General features: G+C 39.3%; 1 protein-coding gene across 1 annotated transcript; it reads left to right on the top strand.

Moving 5' to 3' along the window:
• The first annotated feature begins 739 nt into the window (after nucleotides 1-739).
• LOC122565332 (uncharacterized) lies at nucleotides 740-16,876 on the top strand. The gene is made up of 5 exons (XM_043721196.2): nucleotides 740-3,107; nucleotides 7,518-7,880; nucleotides 11,719-12,039; nucleotides 14,996-15,091; nucleotides 16,745-16,876. The coding sequence occupies exons 1-5, from the start codon at nucleotides 3,023-3,025 to the stop codon at nucleotides 16,795-16,797; spliced, it is 918 nt and encodes a 305-aa protein (XP_043577131.2). The 5' UTR covers nucleotides 740-3,022; the 3' UTR covers nucleotides 16,798-16,876.
• Nucleotides 16,877-21,871: the final 4,995 nt, after the last annotated feature.

Here is a 21,871-nt window from a genome sequence, read left to right as displayed (position 1 = left end):
ATTGTGCAGCAAATAACTCTCACCTGTCTCCTCAAAATGCCTGTCCTCCATCTATAGCGCACAAGTCAGGAGTATGATAGAATAGTCTTCCCTCACTTGCCTGGATGAGTGTAGCTGCGACAATGTGCAAGGAGTTTGAGCCCCATACACCTAACCCACTTACCTGATACTGCATCCACAAACACCCACTCCCTGGGTCATTGGCACTGTGTAAAGGTGATGTGGAGGTGCCAGTGTTAGACTGGGAGTGGGCAAGGTCAGAAGTAACATAAACCAGATTATAGTCCAACAGATTTATTTGAAATTACAAGCTTTTGGAGTGCTGCTCCTTCATCAGGTGAAGTACTGTGTAAAGATGCAGAAATTCACCCAACCTCTTCACACAGCACCTTCCAAACTTATGACCACTTCCATCCAGAAAGACTCAGACAGTCGATGTATGCAAGTACCACCTGTCTGTTCCCCTCCAAGCCACTCACCCTCCTGACTTGGAAATATATTGCTGCTCTTTCAGTGTCATTGGGTTAGGGTTATCTCATTTTTGGTCTTGGAACTCCCTCCCACATGGGATTCTGGGATCTACATACAGTATGTGGACTGAAGAATCATCAGCTTTTGAAGGCACCCAAATGCTGGCCAAGCAAGTAATGTTCACATTGCGGAGTGAACTTTTAAAAAACATCTTAAATTCATCAACTAAACATGGGCCGAATATCTGTCGGCTTACTTATGTTGAGGGTAAATACAACTGGAAAGTATATAAAGGAGCAAAAAATGATCAAATTATCATGCAAAGAGGAAATGTGAAATAGAAATAAAAATAAATAATTAGCTTGGAAATAACAAAATAATTTACAAGGCATATTGTAATATCACAATTCGCGCACTGAATTACTTTTCCAAGTACCTTGCGCAAACCTATGGTAACAATATCTCAGCAGTGGTGAAATTCATGACCAGTTAATCATTTTTGTGATCATGTTTGCCTGGAAGCCTCTTCACATCATGTCCCCTGAGGAATTCTGATAAAATGATGCTACTGTAGTACTATGCTGGGAATAACACATTATGTGCTGTGGGCAGTTTTCCTCCTTTATGAACAGCACCAACAGGAAATTGACTGCATTGGTTTCTTTAGGTATGCTGTGCAAATATTAAATCTCCAAGGTCCTTTATCCTGCAACCCAGAAGCTACCTGTTAGCTTTACAGGAATGTGTTAATGTACAGTTGAAGCAATGCACCTGTAAATAGAAATCATCAAAATGATATGATTTCCCAAAAGCCTGAGGTTCTGGTGACCCAATTTTAAAAACATTATGGTAGGTACTCAATGATTTAGAGACCAGAAATGCAATGGGTTCAAACCTAATAGGAGAATCTAATTCAATCCTTACTAGTTGTAAAGAAACAAGAATAAATAATTCAGCCTGAGTCTACTCATCGTTCCATCAGATCACATCTGATCTGTACCCCAACTTCATTTACCTATCTCTGATCAAGTTGACTTGCCATTTTAAATATTTTTGGGCACATTTTCAAAATTTCAATTTACCCAGCGGTATCTACAGCCTGTTGATTTTTGGGTTAGCAATTGGAGGACCTTTATTCGTTTAGGCCAGTCAGAATTACACTAAGGTGTGGCAGAAATGTTTCTTTACAAGTAATAGAGATGTAGAAAATTAATAAGTGATGATTATTGTCTGGAGAACAGATATTCACCTCAATTCTCAATCTACTCATGAGGGGCAGGTGTAGCATGAATAGCCAAGGTATTTTTCCTGGAGTGGGGCGAGTCCAAATCAAGGGCATAGGTTTAAAGTGAGAGGGGAAAAATTTTAAATGAATTTGAGGGGTGCCTTTCCCGTTGAGGGTGATGTGTGTATGGATGAGCTGCCAGAGAAAGTGTTGGAGGTGGGTACATTTGCATTTAACAGGCCTCCTTATGGGTATATGAACAGGTAGGGTTTAGAGGGATATGGGCCAAATGCTGGAAAATGGGACTGGGTCAGATTGCGATATCTGGTCGGTATGGATGAGTTGGACTTAAGGGTCTATTTCCATGCTCTATGACTCTACTGATCATTTTAAGAAAATACGGTGCAGTATTGACAAGTTCTGCAGTTTAGCTTTTGTGAGCTTGCATCCTGGATAGTTGAGAGTGTGTCATCCTGTTACTGTCCATTTAATGTTTAAAAACATTGTGCCCATCCTTGTCTCACTGTTGTCAGCGTACTGGGTTAATGAATACACTGCACTAATGTAAAAGGACCAGTTAGAGAATGCAACATGGCATGTCTCAGACTGAGATCTGGTGATAAGGATCTTTGATTTCCTGATCCTTAATTTATTCTGTATCAGTACTAGACATCCTGCTGCATGTATGGCTTCTCTATTATCAACCACTGAAAAGTTCATGAATGCATTTTTTATAGCAAAAGCAAATTTAAACTTATGGCCACAGACCTTGTCTAATTGCTCCTCAGTTGAGGGATTCAATCAATAAACCCAGAGGGGACTTTATACTCCAACAGCAAACACACCTCTAAACTATTTCTTTGATTGTGAAGTATTTTGAGAGGTGCTTTATAAATGCAGTCCTCGAATAGTAATTTCACAGCTACGCTATTAAAGCACACCACCTTAAGCAATAAATGAAACCTGTTAGATATTTTAACCAGCTTACTTTAGTTCCAGATGAATAGAAGAATACTTTAGCAAGTAATGCAATTTAAAAAAAAAGAAAAGATTGCCTCGTTCTGAAGGATGTGAAGTCATTAAAATTTAAATAGAAAGTTGAGCATGTGAAAAGATCGCATTCATACTCATCAACTGATGATAAGATTGCATTGTTTTAATTTTTTTTTAAAAGCCACTTCCTGTTCGCAGCAAAATATTGTCCTTCGTCCCATCTTCGAGTTCAGGCAACAAAAGAAAACACAGTGCTGTGAGGGTTGCTTTTGTGGACAAACATTTGTTTAAAGCAAAACTTGTACTGAACATAGCACTTTGAAAACAGCCAAGATGGAACGTCAACAGCCTAAGTGTGTAGTGTTGCCTCTCAGCAACGTATTCTTGTTAATTACTTGGTGGATGTCCACTGTACAAGGTAGGCATATTTGTAAAATTCAGTAATTCAATGACTTCAAGCCTCACAAACGATGTTTTTTTGTAAATACTTTGTTATCAAAACAATAGGATTGTAAATATTTCCATGTGGAAGAGTTCTTTTAACCATCCTTCACCCAATTTGCTAAAACTCCACATTGTAACTTCAATCTTTCTGTTCAATGTTCAAATAGCCTTTGCTAATACATAGGAAAACCATGTTTTGTAACACTCAAACAATTGCATGCAGTTATATTTGAACTATTAAACGATTGCATACTCTATTAGCTTTCATTATGTTTTCTTGGTTTGTGAAAAAGATTGTGCTGGTTTACTTTGAGTTTGTTCACTCTTAAATAATATTAAAGACTTTTCTTAGAGTATGTAACAAATAAATTTATTTCATGAAAAATGTAATTGAAATTTATGCTCCACTAAAGTATCTAAAATTATAAAATTTTATAATAACACGGAAGGATGCCATTTGTACCCATGTTGGTTTTCCATAAGCAATTAGTCCAAACCATTCCCTATGTCTTCATGAAATCAGTTTCTGGGGTTTGTCAGCTCAGTTGGCTGGATGGCTAGTTTGCGATGTCAGTGATACTAGCAATGGGAGTTCAATTCCTGCACTGGCTGAGGTTACCATGAAGTATTCTCCTTCTCAATCTCTCCCTATCCTCAGTGGTGGTGATGCTCAGGTTAACCATACTAGTCAACTGTCTGTCTCTAATACAGGAGACTGGCTCTGTGGCCTGGCAAAGTTTTGGTGGCTTTACCTTTCTAAAATCTTCCAGTATGTAAGTATGTACGCGGAGCTGGGTAGTTGATTTGCAGACATTTCATCCTCTGTCTAGGTGACATCTTCAGTGCTTCAAACACACTGACCTAGACCCAATATACCAAGCACTGCAACAAATGACCGGAACCAGCAACTGGAAGCTGCAGGAATGGAATCAAGTAAATTCCAAAAGGGACGGTACAGCAGCGCTTCACAGGACGCTCCAAAGCACTGAAGATGTCACCTAATAAGGGGACACAGCATTTGCAAATCAATTTCCCAGCTCGGCAAACACACCCACAACCACGGCAACTGGCACATGAGCTACAAATCTTTACATAAACCTTGATCTTGTAAGGGCACCCAACCTACGGTCAGCAGGTCACAAATGGCTCATTAGAGCACATCATACAGTTCATTCAGAGGGTTCCCACCAATAATTATACAATATTACACATGATGTATGATACACCAGGAAAAAATGATGTAAAGTGAAAGTTTTATATGTTTTATTTGAAGCCAGAGTTTCACGTGCAGTGAGGGAGAAGAGAAAGGTTTTGCAAATAGTTGCTGCTTCCATCAGAGGCCCTTGCTCTCCCACGTGTACTGCTGCAGGCCTTACTGGTGAGGCTATGATCAGCATACATGGAACAGAGGCAGTCTGTATTTGGAAAAACAGTGAATAGCCCTTGGCCTGGAGTCATTGGACCAGCTTTGGGATTGGGAGGCTTTCAAGGAGACACTGGCTGAGAAAACGAGGGAGGAGATGACAGTCACACCACAGGGAGAAGATTATGAGAGTTGAATGGAGGGGGAGTGATAGGCTGACCCTCCCGCTGATTATTCTTCCATTCAGTTTTCTAAAAAGAAATCGCCTTTTGCCAAATTGGATTTGAATCTCATTGGGAAAAAAACATAGCCACTTTCATTTCAATGTGAAATGCTTGTTTGTGGGATGATAGTGTTGGTGGAAAGCTTTGGGGTGCAAAGCCCCATGGGGGAGGCAGAGTAAGGTACAGAGTGAGAGGAGTAAGAGAAAGAGGCTGGGTGTGGAGAGAGGGGCAAGGGTGAGAGAGAGGAAAGAAAAGAGTATAGGGAAGAGAAGATGGAGAGAATGAAAGCAGGCCGAGAGAGGAGGGCGTCCAGGTCGAAATTCAACTCTGTTCCAATCTGTAATTTCATGTGAATTCTGATAAGGTCAGCTTAGCGTATGCCCCATCAGAGGCAACCCAGGGTTAAAACTATTTTGTTTTTGGCTCCAGTTACTACCTTTTTCCCTGGTGATCATGAATTGAAGGTAATTCCATGTATTAGAATCTATTACAACAATGTATTTACTTTCTTGTTATAGGGAGGTGGTGGCATTGTGCCGATGTTACAAGTAACCCAGTTCTGCAGGTTAATGTTCTGGGGACCTGAGTTTAAATCTCACCTTGGCAGAAATTTGAATTCATTAAAATCTGAATTAAAAGTTAACCTTATGGTGACCACATAGAGACACATCTGGTACACTAATGTCCTTTAGGGAAGAAAATTACCATCTCCGGTGGGTATGTAACTCCAGACTTCTCAGTAGTGTCTCTTAAATGCCTTCTCAATGTATCAGTCTCAAGCAATTCTTTCATTAGTATGATGACAATGTAAATATTGTCAAACATAAGTCCTGTATATCTTGACATTATGTATTTGCTTTTGCTCTCTATGCCTCTCTTTCAAAAAGTAACAACCTCATTTCCTTTTTCAGAGCTTTAGCAATTTGTCCTCCTATTCTTATATTTTTGCTTCTCATTTTAAAGTTCTATGAATGAGTGCATGTTTCCTTTTTCATTTTCCCTACATAAATAAAGCATGCCCATTTTCTTTTGAGATCTATCTAAGCAATGCACTGACCCATTGTCTTTCTGAAATTATTTTATAGTTAAACATGTCTTTTGCCATCTGAAAATATTTTCATTGGCTCCAATTCTATTTTCATTGTCTGGATAATGAGCTCTTACAAGAAATAGCAGAGCAAACTGATAAAGGTGTACAGTGGATGCTGTGTATGTGGTTATTCAAGATGAGTAAAATAAAGCATATAACTGAGTGAAGTGAACACATATGATAGTGAAGTGAACCAAGTAGAAAGGATAGTACATGATACATTTTGTGTTTGTGTTGTTGCAACAAGAATAGAAATTTGGCTGAAGGATAGCAAACAAAGTTGTAGTCACTCAATAATTTGAAGACTGTTAGAATGTTACATTCTTAGTAATAAAAATTGATCAAGCTGTATTGGATTGGAGTGTGGCAGGGACCACCACTGTTTACGCCGCTTCGTTTATTTTTTAAAAAGACTGATTTTTCAACCCCTTTTACTGTCCAGTAGGTTAAAATTTGAAATCACTGGCCTCAGTCATAGTAGTAAAACAAACCTTTTTCCTCATTCCTGAAGAAGGGCTTATGTCCGAAACATCGATTCTCCTGTTCCCTGGATGCTGCCTGACCTGCTGCGCTTTTCCAGCAACACATTTTCAGCTCTGATCTCCAGCATCTGCAGTCCTCATTTTCTCCTCAAAGTTTGTAATATCCAAGTACATAAGCAGTAATTAACAAAACCCCAAAGATAATATTATCTGGTCTGATTTAAGAGGTAGGCTTGAAGAATGCAGATGGCTTCTTCACACCTATAATTATATTTCTCTATGCTATCAAAAGCCTATAATTGTCTAGTTGCAGACAGTTCCCTGGTGCTCTATCTTAGTTTCTTTCACTTTCTATACCATGTTTGTCTGTTTCTGTACAAAGGCAGAAGTCACACAACACTAGGTTCTATTCCAACAAGTTTATTTGAAATTGCAAGTTTTTGCTCTTCCATCAGGTGAACAAAAAGCTTGTGGTTTCAAATAAATCTGTTGGACTGTAACCTGGTGTCATGTGACTTCTGACTTTGTCCACCCCCATCCAACACCAACACCCCCACATTATGTTCCTGTACAATTAACTCATGGACTTTGAAGTTAACAATAACTTCAAAGTTATTGGTGGCATGGTTGCTTAGTGGTTAGCACTGCTGCCTCACAGCACCAGGGTCCCAGGTTCGATTCCAGCCTCGGGTGACTGTGTGGAGTTTGCACATTCTCCCTGTGTTTACATGGGTTTCCTCTGGCTGCTCCAGTTTCCTTCCACAGTCCAAAGATGTGCAGGTTAGGTGAATAATGATAGGTGCATCAGTCAGAGAGGGGTGGGTTACTCTTTGGAGGGTCGATTTGGGCTGAAGAGCCTGTTTCCACACTGTAGGGAATCTAATCTAATAACTCAAGCTATTTGAAACTTCAGTCTCAACATCATCTTTTTGCACTTTTCAAAGAGCACATAAAATGATACAAGAAATATAACAAAAATGGAAACTTCATTTCCATTCAATGCAGCTTGATCACTTTTGTCACAATGGATATTATTTTCTTCAAGATAGCAAGTGACCACGACTTTTTTCCTATCCTTTAGCCAAATGTTGTAGATCTGTCTGCTTCATTCACTTCAGTACCATATGTATTCATTTTATTCAAACACTCATAACACTGACTAATTTTTATCAATTTATTACTTCACAGAGCATCGAATAGTTATTGTTATTTTTCTCCTCCTCAGTTTCAGGATACAATCAAACCAAGTGTCAACTAAAACTCGCTTATTCAAAATCCACAATCTATGCTGTGGAAGGGGGTGAATTTTCTCTCTCATGCACCATGAATTACTGTAGGAACAGCTCCTCTGTACCAGAATTAAACTGGTGTAAGCAGACATCAACAGGTTGCACATTGTTACCTCAGCTGGAGGAATTTGTCAATCGGACCACATCCTACTCTCATTTTGGGCCAGGCACAATGACCTCTGTCCTCCATATCTCCCCTGCTCACATGAACCACCGTGGAGTCTATCAGTGTCAGGGCCAACTCCCTAGTTACAGTCCAGCTACTGTGATGGGCCACATGATAACAGTTTTGGTAAAAAGTAAGTATGAATAAAGAACAATTTTAAGCTTTTCAAGTGTATAATGTATAGTGTTGCGAAATTTCAAGACATGTCCAAGGCTCAATTTTCTGAACAAATTCCATTTAAGCTTTTGGTTATTGTTGTATTTTTCAACCAAGGATATATAGTACAATGCAATCTTAGACATTTTCTAGTCAGTCATATCTGAAACTGCCAGGTATGCTGCATGCATTGGCTATGTAACCATCACAACAGAGCTGTACATGTTCAAGAGCTTTTCTGCAGCAGAGGAGCCTGTATTGCTCCATTTAAATGATAGCAGGTTGCAGCCAGCTATGTGGCTTAATTTCCTGAAGCTTAATTTATAACTGGCATTCAGTTGACAGGATAGTTGTAGTACTATAGAATTTCCAAAGCTATAGCATGATTAGTTATAGATGAGCCACACTTAACAAGAAAACATAGAAATCTGAAGTCAAACAGAAATGAGGAGGCAAATCTCGAAAGAGAGAACAAAGTTAACAAAAAGTGGAAGATGTTGGGGGTGGAATAGTTTGTTAGCACTTCAGAAGCATCAAAAGCAGGGGAGGAACAAAGGGAAAGGTCTATGTGATAAGGTCCAAGGCAGGAGATATAAAGTGACACAAAAACTCAGCAAGTCTGACAGCATCTGTGAGAAGAAAGTTAATGTTTCAAATCCGGTGATTCTTCATCGGGACTGGACTCAGGATTCGAAACATTAGCTCTACTTTCTGCCTACTGATGCTGCCAGATCTGCTGAGTTTCACCAGCAATTTCTGTTTTCATTTCAGATTTCTAGCATCCACAGTTGTCAATATATTATTTTACAAAGCATCAAATAGTTATGGTTATTTTTCTCCTCCTCAGTTTCAGGACACAATCAAACCAGATGTCAACTAAAGCTCACTTATTCAAAATCCACAATCTATGCTGTGGAAGGTGTTGAATTTTCTCTCTCATGCACTACGAATTACTGTAGATCCACAGTTCCTTGTTTTAATATCATGATGAGACCTGACAAATGGAATACAGGCAAAAATATGATAGTAGTGGGCTAAACAAGGTAGAAAATCTTAAAGAGGTATAAATGAAAATGAAATCATTATTTATAGCTGGTCAGTGATAAAATATGAGCAGTTCCTTTGTATGCAATTGTTGATCACAGTATTTTACTCAGGAAGATAGTAATGTATCTGATGAGGTACATTTTCATGTTTCTGTTGAGTTTCATTGAAGTGTAGGAGGGCAAGATTGGAGAGATCACAGTTAGAGTGCAATGGAAAAATGAAATTGACCATCGGAAACTTTGGCTCATAACTAACTGGACAGATGTGTTCAGCAAAATGCAATCTTTGCTTGTTCTCCTAACTGTGGAGGATACAGCACGTAAGCAGAGCTAAGCAGTGCATTACACCATACTGAAAGAATTACAATGAACTCACTTGCCCCTGGAAGAAATGTTTGGAGCCTTGAACAGTGAGAGGAAAAGAGGTGAAAAGGCCAGGTTTGCATCTCCTGTGAGAAGATTCATTGAAAAGAGGTGTAGGAATGTTGGGAATGTGTAAAAGGTGGACCAGGATATTATGGTCCCTCAGAAAGTTGGAAAGATAAAGGAAGATATAATTGGCGATGACATTATGCTGTATGGAGCAAAGCTGTTGGAGGTTGATCTGTTAAGTGTGCACGCTGGTAGCTAGAAAGTATGGACAAAGGGAATTTGTCATAGTTCTGGGAAAAGAAGGGGCATTAAACAGACAAGATTGAGAGCCCAAACAATCAGTATGGCAGAGAAATCTCACAATAGGAAAAAAAGAAAACACATTGGAAGCACTGGCATTGAAGTTGGTACTGTCAGAAAAGATGTGTCAGCGACAGAAAATGAGAAAACTGAGAGTTGTGGGACTCAATCTGGTGAGTTTCTGAAGTCATCTGGAAAGGGGATGGAACAAAGACTGATTAAATTCCACAAATAACTGGGCATAGCTTTGAGAAATATGGGTTTGCACTATGTCATGTTATTTGGCACAAGAGTGGAATGATAAGTTCAATGAGGCAGAGAACTCTGATGGATGAGGACTTGGTGGACTTCCATCCAGGAAAAGAGAAGAGGGTACACAGGCCAATCTCAGGGAGGTGGAGGTGTAAAGCGATTGTTCGGTTTCTTTGGTCTGAACCTTGCTATAAGGCTGGTCCTCATATCTGCTGATGTTTAAGATGATGTTAACCTCACCCGACGTGTGATTTCAAGCACCTCTGAAACATTGCCATCTATCTTCTGTACATTTCCCCAACACTGTTGAGACCTTATTCAATACATCTAGCATCTTGAAGTTTTTTGATCCAGTTTTCTCCTTCTGAGTTTTCTACATAATGTGCTGTAACTTACCAGATTTCCAGCACTCTGAGCACCATCAGCCTTGAAAATCTACACTGTCTTGTGCCCAAGCACAATTAAGAGATCCACATTCTCATGTTCAACAAGCTTTGCCCCACTAGACACCAGTGATACCCTTTAGTTCAACATTCCTGCATGTGTCCTAATCTTCTCATTCCCAGTATCAGGAACCATTCCTCCAGCCACACTCTCCATGTGTTATGGAACTGCATCCCAGAACTCTCCACCTTGCTACCTTCCTTCACCTTCTGGAACCATTCCCTTTCCCAGAACTTCATTACCAGCCATCTTATATCGTCCCCTTTCCTCCCCTCTTTCCTGATAAGTACTCCAAGACAGTCCCTATATAAGAGGTACCCAACAGAAAGTGTTTCTTTAATGGTCAATCAATATTTTTTGGCTTGGAGAAAGATTCAGAGTGGAATTCACCAGCATTTGGTATGGGGGCTATTGCTTTTCCTGATATATATATAAATGATCTAGATCTGGCATGTGCAGAAAGCAATTTCAAAGTTTGCAGATGACCTGAAGCTTGGAAGAGTTTTGAACTGTGAGGAGAACAGTGTAGAACTCCAAAACAACATAAACAATTTGGTGGATTGGACAGATTGTTGGCAGATGAGTTTCAATGTAGAGACGTATGGAGTGATGCAACTTAATAGGAAAAAAATTGAAAGGAAATATTAAATAGCGCTACCATTCTAAAGGGGATGCAAAGATCATTGAAGGTGGCAGGAGAGGTGGAGCGAGCAGGAGGTAATCATGCTATATCCTCTGCTTTATTAATAGGGGCATGGAATATAAGAACAAGGAGGTGATATTGAACTTGTGCAAGACACTGGTTAGACCTCATTTGGAGTATTGTGTATGGTTCTAAGTGCCCCATTTTCAGAATAATGTGAACACATTGGACAGAGTGCAGAAGCAAATCAGAAGAATGGTTCCAGGGGATGAGGAATTTCAGTTATGAAGATCGATTGATGACATTGAGACTGTCCTCTTTGAAAAGAAGGAGGCTAAGAGTAGATTCGATCGAGTTTTCAACATCATGAGTGGGCAAGATTGAGTAGATAGGGAGGAACTGTTCCCACTTCTAAAAGGAACAAGGAAAGGGCATAAATTTAAAATTATTTGCAAAAGAAACAAAAGTGATTTAAGAAAATTCTTCTACACTCAATGAGTTGCTCGGGTATGGAATGCACTGCCTGGAAATGTGGTGTAGACAGGTTCAACTAAGGTATTTAAGAGGGCAAGGATGGAGAAACAGCAGGACATTAGTACCAGGTATTGGTGCTTATTTGAAGACCTGGCACAGACACAACAGACTGATTGCCCTCCATCTGTTGTAAGACTTCACTGCTTCTGACAGTCTCATACTGTCAGACACAAACATGCATCTCATTTGATCTTATGGTCACAGTTTTATTTTTTAATCCTAAGAATTCAAGATGATTATTCCCAATTCCAAAATGAGAGGACAAAAAGGAGGCTTCCTAAAGCTTCACTGTACTGTGAAATTTGATGAAAATTTGAATAACATACTGAAAGTATTTTGGACAAAGGACAATGAAAACTGTAGCCAGTCAATGCCAATGAACAGCAACAGTATCCACAATGAATCAATGGAAAGAGATAGACATAATTTGACACTGATTCTTGCCAAACTTCAAAATGAAGATGCTGGAAATTATTACTGCTGTGCTGCTACATACTTGTCATCACAGATCATTGCAAGAGGCTCAATAAATGTGCAAATATATGGTGAGTTATGTTCATTTTATTCGAACTTTAAGGAGCTCATATTCTCCACATATTAATGTAACATTGCAATTAGTGTCTCAGCTATCTATGCTTTTAAATGTAATTTCAGTATTTGAAAATTATTGCGTCTTGTCTTATTAAGCATGAAATCTCTTCTCTGTGACCTTGAATTAGAATGTAGAAATATGTTACCTTCTTTTTGAGGGCATTTTGTATTGAGTTTTGCAGTACAAAGCAGTCTCTACAGTATAGTTTTGAATGATGAAGAAGTAAATCTTATTACATGAAGAAAGTACAATAGTACCAGCTGCAGGAAGGTAACCATGAACAGTCAGCCTGGAAGAACAATTCACTGGGATTTAGTTTCATTGCCTGAAATCTAACCATTTCTGTTTATCCTCTCTTCTGGAAAATAGCTCAATCACATTAAGATCACAAATGTTATCCATGATTTTGGCAGAATGGTGGCAATTCAAATAAATGACTGGGCACAGTCTTAGGATAAGGGCCCAATCATTGAAGACTAAAATGAAGAGAACAGAATCCATTTAGAGATGTGAATTCTCTAGCCTCTAGGATTAAGAATACTCTTATTAAACATGTTTAAGGCTAAGATAGACAGGTTTGTTTTGCCTCTCAGCGAATCAGCAGATTTTAGAGAGGGGGGTGGTGGACTGGAAAGTGGAATTGAAGCCCAAGAACAGACATGTTGATATCAAGTGGTGGAGCAAGTTAGGTCTCTACAAATTTACCTTTTTGTGATAATAATATGTAATACAATAAACACATTGCCCAATGCCCTATCTGAGTGACATTAGACAATCAGGGCATTAATGAATCTGTAAACAGCCCATCTAACTTGCTCCACCACTTGATATCAATATGCCTGTCCTTGGGCTTCAACTCCACTTTCCCGATCTCATGAGGCCTGTGGGAGGCACTGTAGCCTTTGCCTTCAATGCCTATTTTGATGCAGTACATACTTTCCGGGGCCTGAACCTCGTGACCAACTCCTTGTCAGTGTCCAGACCATTTATTCATGGCATTTGGCCACGTCCTCCTCATTTCTGAAGTATTCATTCATTTGCTCCTGTTCCTGTAATGGTTTCAGTCTTCCCAAAGCTCATTTCGAGAAACATATGACTTAGCATCAAACAGACACTACAGAAATGAACATTAGATTTGAAAAGTGGGTGTTATCAGTAAGCATACGAAATCATGAAATCAAAGAATTGTCTGAGGAAAATGAAGAAGGCCAGGATAGACCATTTCATGACTCCAAAGGTAATGCCAGTTGCAGGAAGAGAAACCATTACTGCCTAAGTATTGGTTGCATTCAGGCAAGTAGAAATGGAAGTATGCCATTGGTGTCCCATAAAAGCTGGACAATGGAGAAGAACAATGTGTTCCTCTGTGTCAAACCTCAAGGGGAGACTGAGGACAGTAGGAATAATGGTACACAGTGGTTATGATAATGCAACTTTGTTGTTATCTGCCCGGTAGGATTTTATTTGTTATACGAGTGATAACACAACCAAAGATCTTCAAGGAGAAATGACTGGGCAGTGCAAATGAGTTAATGTTTGTTTTTGATAGAGAGAATTCACAAAGTACAACTTTGAAAGGGTGGGGCTCGTGTCACGGGAAAAGAAACCAATACAAAGTGGAAATGGGATTGGGTGATACATTAGTGGTTCGAGGTTGATTGAGGAGGGATTTAAGGAATAGTAGCCATGTCTCCATGCAAGAAAATAGAAAAAGAATTAGAATAAAAAGCTTGGAAAAGGGATGGGGGATGGTAGAGTAAATGCAGGGCATTAAGGAAACATTTTACTGAGCATGATAAGAGATTGCACACGCTTCTTACCTTACAGAGTCAGTCAGTTTGATGAAAGAGAAATGGGTGATTCTCCAAACACCTGCAAGAAGCTTACACTAGTTAGGACAAATTAGTTGACTTGATTGACACACATCCATCATGTTCAGTATTTACTCCCTTCACCATCAATGCACAGTGACAGCTGTGTGTACCATCTCCAAAATACTACACTGCAGCAACTTCCTCAGACAATACCTTCCAAACCTGTGACCTCTCCCACCCAGAATGACAATGAGAGCAACTGCATGAGAATACCATCACCTGCAAGTTCCCCTCCAAGCCATGCAGCAACCCGACTTGGAACTATACTGCTGTTATGTCATAATCGCTGGAAATCAATATCCTGCATCTTCCTCCAGCAGTGTGAGGGTACACTACCCCAAGAACTGCAGCAGTTCAAGAAGACAGCTCACCACCACCTTGTCCAGGGATGGACAATATCACATTAGGTCGGCACGGTGGTACAGTGGTTAGCACTGCTGCTTCACAGCGCCAGAGACCTGGGTTCAGTTCCCACCTTGGGCGACTGTCTGTGTGGAGTTTTCACGTTCTCCCCGTGTCTGCGTGGGTTTCCTGCGGTGTTCCGGTTTCCTCCCACAGTCCAAAGATGTGCAGGGTCAGGTGAATTGGCCATACTAAATTGCCCGTAGTGTTAGGTAAGGGGTAAATGTAGGGGTATGGGTGGGTTTCGCTTCGGCGGGTCGGTGTGGACTTGTTGGGCCGAAGGGCCTGTTTCCACACTGTAATCAAATCTAAAAAAAAAAGACAGTGGGAGTCTGGAGCTCACTGGCTGAAAGAGTAGTTGAATCAGAAACTCTGGTAATATTTAAGCAGTATTTCGATATTTAATTGGTTTGTCATAGCCTCCAGGGCTATGAGGTACAAGCTAAAATATGGGATTGGTGTGGTCAGATCTTTGTTCACTAATGTTAACAGGATAGGCCTAATGACCTTGTTCTGCACTTAACAAGTATTAGTCTGAGTCCGAGAGTTGAAAGTTGGGATTCCTCTAATGCTCAAAATTTAAAAAATTCTCGTCATTAATGTTTCATCATTACGGTTTTCTAATTTTTCCAGCATTCAACCACACCCTGTTGAACACTTCTCTGCTCATTGCCTGCAAAGCTGTTGTCTTGGTGATTGTTGTGGCAGTTGGATTTGCAAACAGAAATGGTAAGCATTACCGCCATCAAAGGGACGGCCAGTAATTGTGTTGTTTATGAAGCACGACACTCCCTGTCTGTAGTTCTTTTTTTAAAACCAGAGGATGTTCAAAAACACTTCACAGCTCTTGTTCTGTGTAATGTAAGGAACGAGTCAACTCATGTAGAGCAAGAACCCCAAAGAACAAATTGATTTTTTAAAAAATTCTTAGCTCACAATCTACTGACTCAACTTATAAAACTTGGACAGATCCAAGGCTGACAATTATGCAAACTAGACGGAAGTTTTTTTTAATCCATATATTGTGGCGATCTGTTTCTCAGTCTCTTAGCGCATTTGAAATGTTCATTGAGAGACATCTGTCTAATTTATAGCTGGGGTCCACAACCATATCAATATGACATTTTTAAAATGTCAAATCATTGTCACCTGCAGCAACAATGCTTTAACTCTCTGAAGAGGCAACTTGTTTGTCAGATTAAGAAAAAGATTTGATTCACATACTTCTGCTGTGCCTTGTGATACGTGAAGGGGGATGCAGGACATGCTAATGTCCATTTCCATGCCTTGCTTTTTCAGGAACATGTTGCCAGTCTATTGCCAGAGACTTTAGCTTGAAGGGGGAGGCCACTCCACAACAGCCTTGCCTGACCAGGAGACTGTTCCGCTTTTACTGCCTGCTGTAAACTAATCAAAATGATTTTTGGGATGATATTCTGCATGTTCAGCTGCTCTATGAACATACTTTCCTGGCCATCAAGTCCATAAGTGAGATTTGAAACTAGATCTTTTGGCTCAGACGCAATCAATGCTCCTGAAATAGAGTTCAGAAAAGTACATTTACAAGACAGTTGTACATTTATAGACATTACTATGCCTCTAGTAATAGAGATTACTATCATATGTTGAACAAAGGTAAAATGTGTCTGAGCAAATAGTCAATTATATTTTCTACCTGTCCCATGTCAGCATAACACCAGTGCACCCAAGAAGTACACTGTCAGAGTTTTTAAGGTCTACCTTGTTACACTCAGGAGACATTTAATTTTATTTTGAAGGTTTCATTGCCTTTTATTTGTGCAGAACTCAGCTCTGAGCTGTGAGCAGACTGAAGTTGGGAAATTAATTCTTTCAAATCTTGTTTGCGCTCAATGACCTAAATCTGGAAATACTTACAGAGTATGTACAGCAGGAAGTGGTGCACATGTTTTCCTATTCAGACAGCTACAGAATACATTTTAAACAGCATACATTTTAAACAGCAGGCATCACTATTTTAAAAAGAAATCTGAAATGCACAGGACTCTTAGACAGTAAATCACGTGATTTATTCTATTTTGTAGGATCCCATTTATGATGACTACAGAGACAGTGACAGTACAATTAGATTACAACATTAAATTGTGGACAGTCTTAACTCGTGCATACTGAATGCACAAACACATATTCACCCACATATAGTTTCTGACTACTTTTCACCCAGATTGTGTAATCTCTGTTACATAGAACTGACAATTATTGTGCATGCATGCTAATGAATACATTTTTTTGAGTTCTACTTTTAAATAAACATCGTAAGAAACTAATATATTGCTTTGCCTGATATCTCAAAATCTTGCATCAAATAGAGAAAAGTGAACAAAATGTTTTCATTTGTTTCAGACAGTGGCAGAAATCTGAAGAGAGAACAATGTAGTGAAGAAGAAAATAAATGAAAAGCTTATCAATGAGAAATGCTGCACTTCGCATGGATCTCAACTTGGAATCATAGAAATAAATTGCTTCACACATCCACTTTAATAATGGTGTGTCTTGACTTATAATATGCTATAAATCATGTTTTGGCTATTATTAAAATATTTTTAAATAGGTCAGTATTTCATGTGATAAACACAGATGATGGAAGTCAGGGAGTATAACATGTAGCCAATCTGCTCCATTTTCCACCTTTGCCACAAATTAGCATGAGCCTCAGTACATGGGTATCATGAATAAGTTTCCAGGAGAAAAATTCAGCAAAAAGACAAATACCTCTCTAATTATTAATCTGCATTTTCAGTGAATAATAACACAGTATAAACAGGCATATATACATTTTGTTTTATTAACAGATTGTAGCCATTTGCTGTCGTGCCAAATGACAACAGCCCACAAATCATTTCTATTTTTGGAGTGACTTGGAGACCACTGTGTAGTGATGTTTCATTAATAGTGAAGCTGTGTACAGGAGTTAAGCCATGGCTCAGTTGGTAGTGCCCTTCCCTGAGTCAAAATGCAATGGATCTTAAAAATTCAATGTTAGAAATTACTTAAAGCTCCCCCCAATACAGTCTTTGGCAGGGAAAAGAAGAATCTCATAATGGGCTTAGTTAATATGTTAACTAGTCAATAGCATTATTTTTAATCAGCCTGTTTGGACATGTGATGGGTATATGAATAGGAAGGGTTTAGTGCTGGCAAATGGGACTAGATTAGGTCAGGATATCTGGTCGGCATGGACAAGTTGGACCGAAGGGTCTGTTTCTGTGCTGTACATCTCTGTGACTCTATAACTCTATGCTTTTGGCATGTCTCCTTGGCAGGTGGGACATGAACTGGTGTTCCAGTCCAGATTAGGGGCACTACAACTGCTCCACAGAGTCAATGCAACTTCTACCTATTGCTAAAGTGCAATAAATTACATTTTGTTAAGACCATTATTTCTTCTCATGGTTCCTCCTTGAGTACTAGTAACCAAATGGCCCATGGACTCAGTACGAAGTGGAAGATTGAGGGTGTTGTGGTGTAGTCTTAGTGTGAAAATGATTTTTCTCACTTTGTATTTACTTCTTTTGCAAAACATGTGGAAATTGTATCTGCTGATTTTTGATCCTTTTACAAGTGGAAACAGTTTCTCTCTGTCTACTGCGCCCAGAACACTCATGATTTCAAAAACTTCTATTAAGTTTCCCCTCAGCTTCCTCATCCCCAAGGACAACAGTCCCAATTTCTCCGATCTATTCTCATTATTGAAGTTTTTCACCTTGGGGCCAGTCTTGTAAGCCTATTCTGCCTACTCACCAGTACATTCATATCCTTCCTAAAGTGTGGCTCCCAAAACTGGACACAATCTTTCAGGTGAGATCTAACTGGTGCCTTTTATAGGTTCTGCATAATCTTATATGCCACGCCTATATTAATGAAGCCTAGAAAGTTTTTTAAAAATAGTTTTGTGTACTTATCCCATCGCATTTAATGACTTATGCACATATACACCTACTTCTGCTCCTGCACACACTTAGGAATAATACTCTCTATTTATCCTGTTTCTTCATGTTTGTTGTATTGTCTCACACTTAAACTTCATCTGCCACCTATCTGCACACCATCAACTTGTCAATGTTGATTTGATATGTCAATGCCAGAAATCTGAAGCAAAAACAGAGAAACTCAGCAAATCTGGCAGTATCTGTGGAGAGAGAAGCAGAGTTAACATTTCAAGTCCAATATGATTCTTCTCCAAAACATATCCACTACAAACCTTTCTTCATATCAAAAAACAACCATTAACACTATTCTGTGTGTTAGGGACATGATGACCTCGTGGTATTATCACTGGATTGTTAATCCAGAGACCCAGGTTATGTTCCTGGGACCGAGGTTCAAATCCTGCTATGGTGGAATTTGAATTCAATAAAAATTTAGAATCAAGTCTCTAATGATGACTGAGAATCCATTGCTGATTGTCAGCAAAAAAACATCGTTCATTAATGTGCAGGTACACAAGGAAACTGCCATCCTTACCTATACCTGATGAAGGCCTTTTGCGCGAAACGTCGATTTTCCTGCTTTTCGGATGCTGTCTGACCGGCTGTGCTTCTCCAGCACCACACTCTTGACTCTGATCTCCAGCATCTGCAGTGCTCACTTTCACCTGTCATCCTTACCTAGTCTGACCTACGTGTGGCTCCAGACCCACAGCAACGTGGTTGACTCTTAACTGCCCTCTGGGGATGGGCAATAAATGCTGGTGCAGCCAGTGATGTCCTCAACTCATGAATGAATAACAAAAAAAGCTCTGAAGTTGAGTTGAACCATTGGAACCTGAAGTGAGTGTGTGAGAAATTTACTGTTGAGTAATTGCTGCATGATAGTACTTTAAAAGATACCCTTCTTGCAGGTACCAGGCCTATTAAAATAACCTAACTACAGAAATACAGGCTGCTTTGATTTGGCAGATGGAATTTCAGATACCAGGATGAGAAGGGGAAAAGGACAATTAGTCATAGTTTTTTTTTGCCTGAATTGTATTACTGCACTGGATTATCAACAAGGAATTGCGATTATAAAAGGACAACCCTGAGCATTCTTTTCCACTCAGGATATTGCTGAGCCAGTGCCACTTGATAGCAATATCAATGAAATTTCCATTCACTTTGTTAGCAATCAAAAATGGACTGAATATCGAGAAAATATTTCTTTAAAGATTAATCAAGTAACAGTTGGACTGAAAACGATGAATAAAATTCAGGAGTCAAATAGTTAATTGATTAATTTTTAATTTTCCAGTCAGTGAGCAATTTCTTGGAAAAAAGTCTGAAAGTGGAGCAAACAAGTTCAGATTTAACTAAGAGATGGTACAAACTATATAGGTCAAGGCACACTGGATATCGAATATGTAATGATGATAGAGATAAAATATACAGCCGACACTGAGGAGTTGGACTGCAAAGTGAGAATGAATGTGTTAGTGGTTAAGAAACTATGCTTCCAACCAACCACAGACTAATGCCCATCAGATGCTGAAGTTATAAAAAGCTTGAAAGTACAGAGATCACAACGCAAAAATGACAGATTAATGACAGATTAATGACAGATAAACAGACGAAAATTATCTTTGTAACCACACTGTTTCATTTCCCTTCCTCCCATCCAAACCATCATGCGTCATAGTACAATATTATTTAAAAAGAGAATTTGCGCATCTCCTACAGTACCCCTCAGTAAGATGGAGTGGATCAGAAATATTGAAAATTTAGTCAATGGCTAAAGAACGAATTGATCTCAGTTAGGATACGGTTGGAATTATTCTCTTTCCACTTACTGCTTGGGCCCGTTGATGCTCACAAGACCTCATAGATAAAGTATAGAAACTTGGGTGAGATTTTTGGGAGGATTGTTTCTAATGTAGTTGTACCAAGTGTGAGCCATGATCTTAGGCAGCTAGTTGAAGGAAGTAAGTAGTAAAACTACAACTGAGTTGTTCAAGTTATAAGCTCTGTGCCTCTGCTTTGTTGAGTCTTCATTAGAGCTTCAGCATCCAGATCTGAAGTTAGGGTTCTTAATTTAGTAGGTGACATGATGATGTGTAGTTATTGAGTGTATATCTCTAGTATTGACTGGCCACGTTTTGTTGATAACTGTATAAAGGGATGTATTTTTAAAAAATTAATACTAATGTTTATAAGATTCTGAAAACTGATCTTAAATGAAGGATCGAGCACACAAGCGCAGCAGGTATTGAGGAAGGCTAATGGCATGTTGGCCCTTATTTCAAGGGAGTTGGAGTATAAGAGTAGGGAAGTCTTACTACAACTGAACAAGGTGCTGGTGAGACCACATCTCGAGTACAGTGAGCAATTTTGGTCCCCTTTTAAAAAAAAATTCATTTCATTGGAGGCATTTCAGAGAAGGTTCACTCGGATAATCCCTGGACGGGTGGGATTTCTCTTATGAGCAAAGACAAAAACGGTTGGCATGCTACTCACTGAAATTGCAAAGAATGAGAGGTGATCTCACTGAAACATATAGGGTTCTTACGGAGCTTGACAGGGTAAATGCTAAGAGGATGTTTCACCTCATGGGAGACTCCATGACCAGGGGTCACAGTCTCAATTATAGAGCGCTAATATAAGAGTGACATGAAGAGGAATTTCTTCTCTCAGAGGGTTGTGAGTCTTTGGAACTCCTTGTCACAGGGAGCTGTGGGGGTAGAGTGCTCAAGGAAAAGGCAAGGAAGTGGTTGTCAGATCTGTCATGATACTAGTAAAAAGCAGAGCAGCCTTGAGGGGCCAAATAGTCTATTCTTGTTCCCATTTCCTATGGTTTTATGGTCTAAGGATTTGTTTGCATTTTCTTAGAATGTGTCTCAGAGCAGAGTCTTTGTATACCTGGATTTTTTAAACAAGGTGTCTTATTTATTTAAAATTATGCTTTATTTTCTGAACTGAACTGTATGAAGTTTCTTGGTAGGTAAGGGAACATCAATGTTTATGATCAATGACCAACTCACAAAGGAGAACACAGAGTCTAAAGCTTTTACTAAATATTTGTATACAGTACCTAGCAGCTTAGAACTCAGAAATAAAATCAAAAGTAGAGGACTAGATAATTTATATTAAATTATATCATATTTGATTGTTTTAAGATTTACACTGAGTGATATGGATGATGAGGCCAAAATCTGAGGAGACAGCATCTCAGAAGAGATGTCAAGCTATGACCTCCAAGATCTCAGTGATGTTCCTGACAGTGTCTTTTGGGTCAGGAGAGGTTTCCTAATCTTAACTTATTAAAGCAGGTACTTATGATACTGGGGCACATCTCAAGTGCCTGCAAAGATGAATGCTCTGCAAACTGTGGCTTTGGATGGCATGTTGGGAGGTGACCACAAAATGGTCTTGTTAGGGACCAGGCTAGACCACCTCAAAACTTTTCAAGAAGGTAGCTCAGGCCCTAACTTTTCTAGTTGTTTTAAGCAGCTGTAAAGTGGATATTCCAGGAGTACTGCAGCAGGCCCAACCACTCAGT

This window comes from Chiloscyllium plagiosum, unplaced genomic scaffold (assembly GCF_037043375.1).
Source record: "Chiloscyllium plagiosum isolate Xiang-an unplaced genomic scaffold, Cpla_swu_hap1 HiC_scaffold_28, whole genome shotgun sequence".
NCBI lineage: Eukaryota > Metazoa > Chordata > Chondrichthyes > Orectolobiformes > Hemiscylliidae > Chiloscyllium > Chiloscyllium plagiosum.
The sequence above is the reverse complement of the archived record's forward strand: the minus strand, read 5'-3'. Positions and strand labels throughout refer to the sequence as shown.